This window comes from Oncorhynchus keta, chromosome 24 (assembly GCF_023373465.1).
Source record: "Oncorhynchus keta strain PuntledgeMale-10-30-2019 chromosome 24, Oket_V2, whole genome shotgun sequence".
NCBI lineage: Eukaryota > Metazoa > Chordata > Actinopteri > Salmoniformes > Salmonidae > Oncorhynchus > Oncorhynchus keta.
The window spans coordinates 10,299,815-10,314,785 of NC_068444.1; the positions used below are offsets into that span (position 1 = coordinate 10,299,815).

General features: G+C 42.3%; 1 protein-coding gene across 7 annotated transcripts in view; it reads right to left on the bottom strand.

Moving 5' to 3' along the window:
* Positions 1-2,909, bottom strand: part of LOC118402710 (histone acetyltransferase KAT6B-like) — a 114,478-nt gene extending 111,569 nt beyond the window's left edge. For 5 of the 7 annotated variants that reach the window (XM_052477659.1, XM_052477658.1, XM_052477657.1 and 2 more), the window contains exon 1: positions 1,194-1,359. Coding sequence is in view for 1 of the 7 variants with exons in the window: in XM_052477655.1 (XP_052333615.1) it covers positions 2,557-2,592 (36 nt within the window). In the remaining 6 variants the exon portion in view is untranslated. Of the gene's footprint in view, positions 1-1,193; positions 1,360-2,556 lie in introns of those variants that run through there. The other 2 variants (XM_052477654.1, XM_052477655.1) reach the window with 2 other exon arrangements.
* Positions 2,910-14,971: the final 12,062 nt, after the last annotated feature.

The following is a 14,971-nucleotide window of genomic DNA, read 5'->3' on the forward strand; positions in this document are numbered from 1 at the left end:
AAATATAACAGAACCATCATTTTTACCCAGCACCTTCACTATACCGTATTAATGTACTAGTGGGCAAGTGGGCAAACACATTATGTCAATAGTGACATTAGTCAAACACCAGATTGATTTGATTACGGGTAGCAATTTGTGCGGGATACGCCCCAGACTACACTTGACACATTGGATTAGTAGTATCTTACATTCTGAGACGTCACCATTAACATCAGTCTAATAACTCAGAAGCATTACAAAACATTAAAAGGAAGAAGGTCAATAACATTCTCGAGAAACGGATGGGTTATGATGCGATTCAGAGGGATTGAAGATTAAAGACATTCTAGGGAGGTTAGGGAAAGGCTGATGTTATTTAAGGGCATTTCCACAGTAACACAGCGACTCAAATTATTCACTTTTAAAATGTAACAACAAAAACAATATTGCAAAAAAAAAAAACTTGACTATGCACAATGTTTTTTAACAATTTCACACAGAAAATGAAATTTAAAAAAAAAAATTACTTGAAGAACAGCAAACAGTCATTCTGGTATCAAATTTGACATCTGCTATGTCCTTGAGTGAAACTTGTATGGTTTGTTTACCTTTGTAATCATTGGTTTTCGTTTGACATACATTTCACTTGTTGCCATGGAATTGCCCTTAATCGGTAGTCCGAGTCTGATAACATAATCCATTGATTGACATAATATTTATTTTACCACAGTACTACATCAGGTTAAGATTCATTAGTCATGACACCCTGACTATAACCATCACGACAAGGGAGACGAAATGTAAAACCAGTTAAATAGATGTTACAATTGTTCGTGATATCTTTATCTGTTAGATAAATGTTTCATTGCAACATCGCCAGCTGACTGGGGTAACGTTAGGATACTCTGTGGCGAAGTTAGTATTTTCATCAATCCTATTATTTTCATATTACTACCAAGTAGCGCAAGAAGGGCAATGGAGTTGGACTTTTTGCACGCGTGTTTGACAGCTTGGATACGTAACGAGCGACAAACAAGGATTTGTTCATTTTAGCAGTCGGCGCGAGCGTGAATGTCAGCCGCACACCGTCACGTTCATATTGTTGAGGTTTTTGACAGCTGCCGAGGGATGGTTACCGGACATTTGTGATGACAATTTATGTTCAAATTAACATGAAACGCGAACGTGCGAGAAGATAATATGTAACAAACCTTGACTTGTATCAGTTGAGTTGTAAGAAATAACAGTGCTGCCCTGCATTACTGACGTGACCTAAACAGTCGCCATTTTGTTACAATGTTGTAGTTTACATAAATCCGACATGACGATGATTACAACCCAATGGAGTCTCATTAAACCTTACCTACACTAATGTACCCTCCCTAGCAACTTTAATATTGGCTGTAAAGACAAGATCCGATTTCTGGTTTGATAAAGTATATGTCAATCATTATAATATAATGTATGAGCTCAGTTTAGAAGAGACTGCGTTTGCTGCTTGATCTGTCACTACACTTACTTGACCCGCCTTTTAAGGTGTCTTCTCCTATCATGGATTGATGTTTTATTTTCCCAGAACACTTATCGTTTGAATAAATGAGTACACTATAAGGACAATTTAATAGGCAAATATATATATAATTTATATGATCATTCATTAACATAATAGTTATCACAGATTGTTGGCTAAAGTAATGATTTTAGGCTATATCCAGTGTCAAACACCAGCCCACCTTAAGTACGACTCCTTGAAACAATTGGTTACACTTGAAAATGATTTGGATCATTTTAGACTTTAATTGGTTGTTTGTTATATCCGTCATTTATTTGCAAACATGGCGAAGACCTGACTGCTGATTTAAAGCAGCAAGTTTTTAAAAGGTTTGAAGGTGATAGGCTATTATTGCGCTAGTGTTGTGTACGCTATCCGACACTTATTTTCCCACTATTAGAACCTGTACTTCTCTTTTTATTTTCCACTCTTGTGTAAACCCACTAAATAAATCAGTAACACAAACACCGATAAATAACTGTTTACACTAACCTAAACTCATGTAATCAAACGTGAGCTAAAGAATAAGTAGGGCAACCTATAATCATCCATCAAGCGGTAGAATTTCTCCACATAGCAGGAGCGCCTGCCTGCATTAGGCTCCAGCGAGTATTAACATTCTACGTAAATCATGACAACACTTCTTATGGGGATTATTTGTGCCCTGCATTTCCAACTAGAATTTTAAAAATGAACACATGGGGGAAATTCCACATACAAACTAAGAAGTTGACCCTGGTAAGAGTAACACCATCTCCACTGATCCTCAAGAATAAATGTAACCTAGCGCTACAGTTTCGCGATCCCATCCATTTCTCACTCGATTCGCGGGTCCATTCTCCTTTACACATTATTAGTCGGTGATATACAGCCTCCTTGAAATATACATCGTTTACACAATGTGACGCGGCTGGGCGAGGAGGCAAAACAAATTACTCAAGTTTCATGCAAGGATGAACATGTAACCAACCAGTGAGGGAAAAAGCATCGGCTAGCTACCGTAAATATTTGCTGGTAGTTACCTCAAGTTTTTTCTCAGATACAGTCCTCTTCTTCATTATCAGGATGACGGAAACGACGATCGGAAAGAAACACTCTCAGCGGCACATCCATAGGGGGTTTCCTTGTATGTTTTATCTCTAAAAGGATACACTAAAGGCTCGCGTTGAGACAGAGAGGACCGGATAACAACTAATTGAATAAAGGTTCATCTACATAGCAGCCTGTGACAAAGTGGTACCTCTCTCCCCCTTCTGCTTCTTCTTCTTCTTCTTCACTGTAGACATCCCCACTTCAGTCAGTGTAAACCGAGCGGACCGGCGCCCCTGTGTAGCAGTAACGTTTCAACAATGATCATAGGCAAATGTAATGTCACTTTAACTTTAACACATTAAAACGTGCAGGAAGGAGATGCCATGGTGCTGAGAGAAAAATGTGCAGTTTTATAATGCACGAGTCAGAGAAAATGCTGTAGTTTTAAAGCTAATTCCCCACAATTCTACTCATTTTGCCATGAGGCAGAGAGAAAATTGTGCTGTTTTATAGTTCATTTCATGCTATTCTTCACATTTTGCCATGGGGATGCGACAAAATATTGCAGTTTTTAAGCACATTTTGTGCAGTTTTATTATGCTATTCTACACATTTTACCATGAGGCTGAAAGAAAATGTTGCAGTTTTGAAGTAACTGTCTAGTGGAAATCTCACTTTTAGAAGTTTCTATTCTGTTAACTCATACCCAAATAATGTTGTTGACTAATCCTATACTCGTATTTGTGGCCAAAGCATACATTGGAAAAAGAAAAAAAACTCCACCTCAAACAGACCATTTAACAAACACTTGCTATATCCTCAAAGAGGATGATGTCATCCTCCTGAGGAGGATGAGCTGGCCAATCAGCAGTCTACTTGCATTAATATTTTTAATGACCAGTATATGCCCACATCATTCTCTACCTGCCCGAACCATGAAAAACAGCCCCACACCATTATACCTCCTCCACCAAACTTTACAGTTGGCACTATGCATTTGGGCAGGTAGATTTCTCCTGGAATCCGCCGAACCCAGATTCGCACGTCGGATTGCCAGATGGTGAAGCTTGATTCATCACCCCAGAGAACACGTTTACACTGCTCCATAGTCCAACAACGGCGAGCTTTACACCCCTCCAGTCGATGCTTGGCATTGCCTATGGTGATCTTGGGCTTTTGTGCAGCTGCTCGGCCATGGAAACCCATTTTATGAAGTTCCCGACGAACAGTTATTGTGGTGACGTTGCTTCCACAGGCAGTTTGAAACTTGGTAGTGAGTGTCGCAACCGAAGACAGAGTTTTTACGCGCTTCAGCACTCGGTGGTCCTGTTCTGGGAGCTTGTGCGGCCTACCACTTTGCGGATGAGCCGTTGTTGCTCCTAGACTTTTCCACTTCGCAATAACATCAGTTACAATTGAACGGGGCAGCTCTAGCAAGGCAGAAATCTGACCAACTGACTTGTTGGAAAGGTGGCGTCCTGTGAAGGTGCCACGTTAAAAGTCACTGAGCTCTTCAGTAAGGCCATTCTACTGCCAATGTTGGCCTATGGATATTGTATGGCGGTGTGCTCGATTTTATATACCTGTCAGCAACTGGTTTGGCTGAAATAGCCAAATCCACTAATTTGAATGGGTGTCCACATACTTTAGGAATATACTGTCTATTACATAGAAATCTGGAAACACTGGACAGTTACTCTAAAGGTCGACTGCAAAGACTGATTGCAAAAACAAAGTCTTTAAACTGTATAACTGATTAATGCATCATCATACCAGCTAATTCAATGCTGATATTTAAAATAAAATAAAATGTATGAGTAAGATATTTGCTTACCGAAGTGCCATTTCTGACAGATTATTTTCAGTTTCGGACATAAAACAAATCCTGTGAAATTACCTCAACACATACCGGAGGACTTACTGGCTAGCTAAGCTCATTTGCAATTCTACACATGTTCCCATAGGTTATGATGTGTTCATATGCTATCTAGGGGGCCCCAATTGCACACACTGTACGTAGATTTTTCTATTGTGTTATTGACTGTATGTTTGTTTATGTAACTCTGTGTTGTTGTTTGTGTCGCACTGCTTTGCTTTATCTTGGCCAGGTCACAGTTGTAAACGAGAACTGCTTTGCTTTATCTTGGCCAGGTCGGAGTTGTAAATGAGAACTGCTTTGCTTTATCTTGGCCAGGTCGCAGTTGTAAATGAGAACTGCTTTGCTTTATCTTGGCCAGGTCACAGTTGTAAATGAGAACTTCTTCTCAACTGGCCTACCTGGTTAAATAAAGGTGAAATAAATAAAAAATAAATAAAAAACTTTGAATAGCTTAATGCAGTCTATTAGGTTACCACCTTGTTCCCAAGCATCATGGAATCATAGCATATTCATGTGTTTATCTTTACACGGAGATTGACTCAATCCTAATAATGAACACATCAAACGTCCTTGGGCATGACACAAAATCGTTACATTATGAATAATGTCACCATATTACAAGTCTGTCTTTATAGACACAATATTGATTTAGCATTTCATTCCGTCACAACAGGATACCAAAACCTATATCGTTTTTTAATGGAAGACAGACAAGAAGAGAACCCCTTCAGAATCACTCAGTTCTATCAGTCTATCAAATGGACAAACGCCAAGTCCAATCGACCGTGTGATTCGTTCAAATTATATGGATATGATCCATCAACAAGCTCAAGATGTTACAGCAGCTTCCTACCTACAGTATATTGTCCTGCATTACGTCATATCTGGCATTATAACATGTGTGTTACGGCACTCTCATTTTACAACAGCAATAACACAACATGTGTAATCTGACCTGTACAACGTGGTGACATCCCACAGACAGGAACAACATTTTTTAAAATATTTTTATTTGACCTTTATTTAACTAGGCAAGTCAGTTAAGAACAAATTCTTATTTTCAATGACGGCACTATATATGGAGCCAGTGGGTTCACTGCCTGTTCAGGGACAGAAACGACAGATTTGTACCTTGTCAGCTCGGGGATTCAAACTTGCAACCTTTCGGGTTACTAGTCCAACGCTCTAACCACTAGGCTAACCTGCCGCCCCAAACATGACCCATTATCATTCCCAAACGGCTCCCTAGTCCCTTTAAAGTGCACTACTGTTGACCAAGACCGATAGGGCTCTGGTAAAGAGTAGTATGTTATATAAAGGAAAGTGGGGGTACCTAGTCAGCTGCACAACTGAATGCATTCAACCGAAATGGGCTCCCGAGTGACACAGTGGTCTAAGGCACAGCATCTCAGTGCAAGAGGTGTCACTACAGTCCCTGGTTCAAATCCAGGCTGTTTCACATCCGGCCGTGATTGTCAGTCCCATAACGTGTCGCAAGCATCGTCCGGTAGGCCGTCATTGTAAAGACACATTTTTTCTTAACTGACTTGCCTAGTTGAATAAAGTTTGAATAAAAACATTTAAAATGTGTCTTCCGCATTTAGCTTAACCCTGTAGGGAATAGTTTGCCAAATCAAGTGTCATTTTGGATGTAGATTCACTGTGGAAGGAGGGGGAGGGAGGGAGGGAGGGGGAGGGAGGGAGGGAGGGAGGGGGGAGGGAGGGAGGGAGGCTACTATGTTGTGTAGTTAGTAGAGTAAATATTGAACTGGTATGAAAAACTGTTACGTAAAGTTTGGATAGGCTATGCAGTTTGGATAGCCTTTTTTGCCTCAACAAGATAATCTTGTTAAACATAATAAGTAAATATTGAACTGGTATTTAAAAAGTTTGAATATGCCTATTCTAAACTATTACGTAAAGGTTTGGATGTTTGCAAGTAATCTTTGTTGATGATGGTAACCTATTTATGAGGTAGTTACATAATAATAACACATAATATTTGTATTCAATTTGAGTGACAATATACCACTTTTTTTTAAACATATATTTTATAAAAACATGTTTACCATTTCAATACTTGTTAAATATTATTATTATTATTATTATTATTATTATTATTATCTGATATAAACAATAGTTATTTTCACGGGACATTTAAATCACAGTATGACTGACATGAGGACGTGAAACAAGTGCTTGCTTATGATTGGATTGTCCATGGTATCAAGAGAAAGGAAGAGTACCAAGCACATGTGTGAGAGAGAGTCTCTCTTTCTGTGTGTGTGTGTGTGTGTGTCTAATGAATGTCACCCTGGGCCCCAGCAGGCCAGGCAGCAGGTACCCCTGACTCCCAGAGCTCCACACTGCTGCATTCCATGCATGGGTCCAGCGGGAGCATTTCAATTGGCGCTTGTGTCTCAAATGGTACCCAATTCCCTATGTAGTGCACTACTCTTGACCGGGGTAGTGCACTATATATGGAGCCATTTGGGACAGAGATGGGAGCATGTGCCAACCACAGTCTGCCCATCCCCCCAAATCTCTCTCTCTATCTCTATCTCTATCTCTTTCTTTCTCTCTCTCTCTCTCTCTCTCTCTCTCTCTCTCTCTCTCTCTCTCTCTCTCTCTCTCTCTCTCTCTCTCTCTCCTCTCCTCTCCCTCTCCCACTCAATCCCTGCCAACTGCCACCCAGTGCTGTTCAGGAACACTGCTGCCCATCTGCGGTGCAAAACTCTGGTCTGGTTTGCTCTGGCAATGTCCCCAGTCAGTCAGGGTGAATCCCAAATGGCACCCTATTTCTTATGTAGTGCACCAAGGGCTCTGGTCAAGAGTAGTGCACTGTATAGGGAATAGGATACCATTTGAGATGCACAAACACATTTGCTTTTCAAAGAAGGGATGGAGGGTGGTCATGAATGAAACCACGTGACGGTACACACCACATCGACAAGTTGTGGTGTATTTTACGTTGACAGTATAACTGTAGTAGGCTATGATCGGCCTCAGAATGACATACGTTCTTCCACCAGCCCCTTCTAATTGAGCCTTGCATGTATAATCAAAGTTCATAGCCTGGGGCGACAGGGTAGCCTAGTGGTTAGAGTGTTGGACTAGTAACCGGAAGGTTGCAAGCTCAAACCCCCGAGCTGACAAGGTACAAATCTGTCGTTCTGCCCAGATACAATACTACTAGACTAGATAGCCAGTTAGCTGTTGAGACAGAGACAATACTACTAGACAAGATAGCCAGTTGGTTGTTGAGACAGAGACAATACTACTAGACTAGATAGCCAGTTAGTTATTGAGACAGAGACAATACTACTAGACTAGATAGCCAGTTAGTTGTTGAGACAGAGACAATACTACTAGACTAGATAGCCAGTTAGTTGTTGAGACAGAGACAATACTACTAGACGAGATAACCAGTTAGTTGTTGAGACAGAGACAATACTACTAGACGAGATAACCAGTTAGTTGTTGAAGCAGAGACACATTACTACTAGACTAGATAACTGATGTATTTCATTTCTATTAAACAAAGTAAACCGAAGGTAGAAAACTGGTAATAGTTGTCCTGGTAGCTAAGGATTCTTCATTCTCATTACTGGCTCCATCTTTCTGTGTTTGTGCTCCAAATGGTACCTATACTCCATATATACAGTAGTGCACTACTTTTGTCCAAGGCCCTATGGGGAATAGTAGTGCACTAAATAGGGGATAGGGTGCCAATGGTCACGCATGCTTTGTGTTTGTGTTTTGCCATCTGTCATGTTGAGAAGCAAATGAACCAGCTGCTACGGAGTGTGATCTCAGCCAATCAGAAACATGGTGGTTTTTCAAAGCGCATCTGTGTGAAACCTTAAAAATGCTGATGAAAAAAAAAAAAAAAAAAAAAAGAAGTGTCTCAAAGTTGGTAATAACATTTTTGGTGTTCACCTAGATGCCCCCCCCCCCCCAATTAGCATAAGCGCATAAACTCAGCCTCTTTAAATGGATCTACAGCCCTTTGAATAAGAGGTGTAATATTCAATGAGCCCAGAAATGATAGGATGATATGCTAACAGGTTGGCTGTGCAGTATTATTTAAACACAATATGATAATAAATGGTATATTGCATAAAGGGATTTTGTTGTTGCAGACTTTCAGTTTTTGTTTTTGGACTGCAGCCTATGATAATGATATAGGTAGTATAGGCTTCAGTTTGTATCTACTACTGGTACAGGTGCAGTATGGTATGAGCTGAACACTTAGGGTGCACCCTCGATTACACCCTATTCTCTATATAGTGTATAACTATAGTAGACCAGAGCACTACACCCTATTCTCTATATAGTGTATAACTATAGTAGACCAGAGCACTACACCTTATTCTCTATATAGTGTATAACTATAGTAGACCAGAGCACTACACCCTATTCTCTATATAGTGTATAACTATAGTAGACCAGAGCACTACACCCTATTCTCTATATAGTGTATAACTATAGTAGACCAGAGCACTACACCCTATTATCTATATAGTGTATAACTATAGTAGACCAGAGCACTACACCCTATTCTCTATATAGTGTATAACTATAGTAGACCAGAGCACTACACCATATTCTCTATATAGTGTATAACTATAGTAGAACAGAGCACTACACCCTATTCTCTATATAGTGTATAACTATAGTAGACCAGAGCACTACACCCTATTCTCTATATAGTGTATAACTATAGTAGACCAGAGCACTACACCCTATTCTCTATATAGTGTATAACTATAGTAGACCAGAGCACTACACCCTATTCCCTACATACTGCAGTGCAATAATTTTAACCAGTGGCTCTGGTCAAAAGTATTCAACTATAGGGAATAGGGTACCATTTGGCACTAATCCTACATTTGTTCTCTCCATGCCTGGAGGGAGGGAGGGACAGACTGGGGCCTCTCCGTGATCCTTGTCTCCCCTCTCCAACACCTGGCGACAGCACAGCTGGGTGCGGGGGGAATAAGCCTATTTTCCAGGGCTATCTAATGACCACTATGAAGAGGCACCACTAATCCCATAGCTGAGAGAAACGACTTCCATCAGCCTTGGACCTATCCTTCCCAATAGCACCCTATTCCCTATATAGTGCACAACTCTTGATCAGCACACATAGGGAGACCATAATGTATTGTAAGTTAAGCTACAACACTTAGCGCCAATGTTGAGGAACTGTCATATCCATGGAATTACTGTAAACTTTAACCCTATAGAGTCTAAGCCATGAAGGGGAGGGTTCTAAGCTAACATATGGAATTGTTTTTATATGGTCATACCAATGATTATCACACCCTGATCTGTTTCACCTGTCCTTGTGCTTGTCTCCACCCCCTCTCCAGGTGTCGCCCATTTTCCCCATTATCCCCTGGGTACTTATACCTGTGTTCTCTGTTTGTCTGTTGCCAGTTCGTCTTGTATCGTCAAGCCTACCAGCGTTTTCCTCTCTGTCTATTGCTTGTTCCTGTTTTTTCCAGGTTTGGACCTTTTCTGCCCGCCTGACCCTGAGCCTGCCTGATGTCCAGTACCATGTCCCCACTACTATGGATTATCGACCCCTGTCTGCCTTGACCTGTAGTTTGCCTGCCCCTATTGCTGTAATAAACATTGCTACTTCAACACAGTCTGCATTTGGATCATACCTGAAACATGACAGTACGAACTGGCCATGACTGACACAGCAGACTTGGACCAGCTCCGCTACACTATCTCCTCCCAAGGAGCCACCATTGGTAGGCACGAGGAGTTGCTTCGAGGTCTGATGGAGGGGTTCCAGGCCACGGGCCAACATCACAACCAAGCATTGGACATTTTGCAGGACCAAGTCCGTGGGTTGCCTACTAGGCAGCCTACCACAACGGTAACCTCTCAGCCCCTCAGTATCCCGGTTGGTAGCAACGTCATTCCCGGGAACCCCGCTTACCTCCCCGGAGCCTGAGATCGATTTCTCTTGTCTCCACCCATATTACCGGGGAAATATGGTTGGAGACCAGAGCAATCGATTTCAGGCTCATAGATTAAGAGCATTAAGTAGATCACAGATTAACACTTAGGCACCACAAAATAAAGTAATCAATAAAACGTTTACACATTCCTCTCACAATTCGTACCCTTTGTACGCTTGACGGATTTGAACTTTAACACAATTATTCTCACGCCTTGGTCATTGTATTTTGTGTTTTCGTTATATATTTGTTCAGGCCAGGGTGTGACATGGGTTTATTGTGTTGTCGTATTGGGGTTTTTGTAGGCATTGGGATTGTGGTTGATTAAGGGTGTGTCTAGTTTAGGCTTGGATGCCTGAGGCGGTTCTCAATCAGAGTCAGGTGATTCTTGTTGTCTCTGATAGGGAACCATATTTAGGTAGCCTGGGTTTCACTGTGTATTTCGTGGGTGATTGTTCCTGTCTCTGTGTAGTGTTCACCAGATAGGCTGTAATTAGATTTTACGTTCCGTTTGTTGTTTTTGTATTTATTTAGTTGTTTCATGTATCGTCATTTGTTTCATTAAAGACATGAGTAACCACCACGCTGCATTTCGGTCCGACTCTCTTTCGACAAACGAAGAACGCCGTTACAATTATATGAATGTTATCAATCTCTATCAACTAATACTGAATGCATTATCTTTTTAACCATAGATGTTTTAAGATCCTCTCATACTTTGAAACTTACTAATGCTTTTTAAAGTATAACAGGCTATGAATATTTCCTTTAACCTGTCACACTAGCAGCGCCATTCCCGGGAACCCCGCTTACCTTCAATGGAGAATCAGGCACCTTTCGAGGCTCTGGTGTCCGGGAGAGAGGCTGCCCAGAAGTTACTCCAGCTTCAGCAGGAGTCCCTCAGTGTAGCAGACGATGCGGGTGGATTTCATTATGCTGGCAGTGGAGGGTTCCTGGAACCCTGAAGGTCTGATTGCGGTCCCAATCGCTCACTCAAGGATCCCACCTTGCATCTGAGGAACTCCGGAAGTTCCCAGCGTCTATGTCCCCGAGAGGATCCGAGCTTACCCGAGTTCCTCCAAGAGCCTCCGAAGACTGCTGATTCACCTCTTCCCGAGCCGATGCAGCTCGGCAGGGCTAGGCTGTACGCGTACGCAGACTTGACACGCAGAGTTGTCTGTGTTGTGGTACTGTTGGTCATTTTGTGTCTAACTGTCCCTTCAAGGGACCTAGCTCATTTGTTGGAGTGAGAACACTGGTGGGTCTTAAAGATACTTGTTCTTCTCCCCTTACTCACCCCCCTCTCCATGCCACCCTGCTGTGGGGCAACCAGTCCAAGTCTCTCCAGGTACCCATCGACTCGGAGGCCGATGTGAGTCTTGTGGACATTACTCTGGCGTCTGAGCTGGGCAACCCACTCAACCCCTCTCCATTCCTATGAATGTTAGAGTGCTGGACGAGCGCTCTCTAGGCAGGGTCACCCACCATAACACCCCCATCAACCTACAAGTGCCAGGGAACCACAGCGAGATGATCCAATTACTGCTAGTTGAGTCTCCGCAGGTTCCCGTGGCATTGGGATTCTCTTGGCTCCAGCGACACAATCCCTCCAATGACTGGGCTACTGGTACCATCGTGGACTGGAGCCCGTCCTGCCACACTCATTGCCTGAAGTCAGTTCTGCCTTCCCCGGGACTTCTTTCTGGGGTCTTGGAAATTGCCCCAAACCTCTCCGCCGGCCCCGCAGAGTACCAGGACCTGCGGGAGAGGTTCAGTAAGGCCCGGGCCACTTTGCTTCCGCAGCACCGACCAGTATCCAAGAATGTCAAGCCTGAGGCGCTGGCACGCCACTACAGTGCTGCGGATACACAGACCTTTCCCCCCGTCAAAGATCATTAGCCCCTCTGCTGTTCATCCTCTGTTGCCCCATACACTCCGTATTTTTCCTATCTGTCCTGTTTCTAGAGTTAAAACCATGTCTTACTGCCCCTCATCTCCTGTTTCCATGTAGGTTGAAACCCAATCATTAACTGAAACAGAAACAGCTATGTAGGAGGAATAAAACTGGGTGAGGAACAGCCAAATTCAGCTAACAAGTTGAGGTTGCTGAAGACAGTTTACTGTCAAAAGTCATACACCATGGCAAGACTGAGCACAGCAACAAGACACAAGGTAGCTATACTGCACCAGCAAGGTCTCTCCCAGGCAGACATTTCAAGGCAGACAGGGGTTTCCAGATGTTCTGTCCAAGCTCTTTTGAAGAAGCACAAAGAAACGGGCAACGTTGAGGACCATAGATGCAGTGGTCAGCCAAGAAAACTTACTGCAGAAGATGAAAGACACATCATGCTTACTTCCCTTCGCAATCGGAAGATGTCCAACAGTGCCATCAGCTCAGAATTGGCAGAAAACTGTGGGTCCCTGGTACATCCATCAAGAAGTCTGGTCAGAAGTAGCCTTCATGAAAGACTTGCGTCCAAAAAGCCATACCTCCAACGAGGAAACAAGACCAAGCGACTCAACTATGTACGAAAATACACAAACTGGGGTGCAGAAAAATGGCAGCAGGTGCTCTGGACTGAGGTGTCAAAATCTGAAATATTTGGCAGTTTGTTCGCCGAAGGGCTGGAGAGCAGTACATGAATGAGTGTTTGCAGGCAACAGTGAAGCATGGTGGAGGTTCCTTGCAAGTTTGGGGCTGCATTTCTGCAAATGGAGTTGGGGATTTGGTCAGAATTAATGGTCTCCTCAATGCTGACAAGTACAGGCAGATACTTATTCATCATGCAATACCATCAGGGAGGCATCTGAATGGCCCAAAATGTATTCTGCAGCATGACAACAACCCCAAACATACAGTGAAAGTCATTAAGAACTATCTTCAGCGTAAAGAAGAACAAGGAGTTCTGGAAGTGATGGTTCGGCCCCCACAGAGCCCTGAACTCAATGTCATCGAGTCTGTCTGCGATTACTGTAGCACAGTTGGTAGAGCATGGCGCTTGTAACGCCAGGGTAGTGGGTTCGATTCCCGGGACCACCCATACGTAGAATGTATGCACACATGACTGTAAGTCGCTTTGGATAAAAGCGTCTGCTAAAAGGCATATATATATATATTTAGAAAGAAGCACCTGAGGCTGCCTAAATCCACAGAAGAACTGTGGTTAGTTCTCCATGATGTCTGGGCCAACCTACCTGCTGAGTTCCTTCAAAAACTATGTGCAAACGTACCTAGAAGAATTGATGCTGTTTTGAAAGCAAAGTGGGGGTCACACCAAATAGTGATTTGATGTAGATTTTTTATTCTGTTCACTCACTTTGCATTTTGTTAGTTGATAAATATAAATTATTAACATGTATATTTTTGAAAGCATTCTTACATTCTTACAGTATTTTTTCACACCTGCCTAAAACTTTTGCACAGTATTTAGTCAGCCACCAATTGTGCAAGTTCTCCCACTTAAAAATATAAGAGAGCCCTGTCATTTTCATCATAGGTACACTTCAACTATGACAGACAAAACGAGGAAAGAAAATCCAGAAAATCACATTGTAGGATTTTTAATGAATTTATTTGCAAATTATGGTGGAAAATAAGTATTTGGTCACCTACAAACAAGCAAGATTTCTGGCTCTCACAGACCTGTAACTTCTTCTTTAAGAGGCTCCTCTGTCCTCCACTCGTTACCTGTATTAATGGCACCTGTTTGAACTTGTTATCAGTGTAAAAGACACCTGTCCACAACCTCAAACAGTCACACTCCGAACTTCACTATGACCAAGACCAAATAGTTGTCAAAGGACACCAGAAACAAAATTGTAGACCTGCACCAGGCTGGGAATACTGAATCTGCAATAGGTAAGCAGCTTGGTTTGAAGAAATCAACTGTGGGAGCAATTATTAGGAAATAGAAGACATACAAGACCACTGATAATCTCCCTCGATCTGGGGCTCCACACAAGATCTCACCCCATGGGGTCAAAATGATCACAAGAACGGTGAGCAAAAATCCCAGAACCACACGGGGGGACCTAGTGAATAACCTGCAGAGAGCTGGGACCAAAATAACAAAGCCTATCATCAGCAAGGGCATTGAAGATGAAATGTGGCTGGGTCTTTCAGCATGACAATGATCCCAAACACACCGCCCGGGCAACGAATGAGTGGCTTCGTAAGAAGCATTTCAAGGTCCTGGAGTGGCCTAGCCAGTTTCCAGAACTCAACCCCATAGAAAATCTTTGGAGGGAGTTGAAAGTCCGTGTTGCCCAGCAACAGCCCCAAAACATCACTGCTCTAGAGGAGATCTGCATGGAGGAATGGGCCAAAATACCAGCAACAGTGTGTGAAAACCTTGTGAAGACTTACAGAAAACGTTTGACCTCTGTCATTGCCAACAAAGGGTATATAACAAAGTATTGAGATAAACTTTTGTTATTGACCAAATACTTATTTTCCACCATAATTTACAAATAAATTAATTAAAACATTTTTTTTCTCATTTTGTCTGTCATAGTTGAAGTGTACCTATGATGAAAATTACAGGCCTC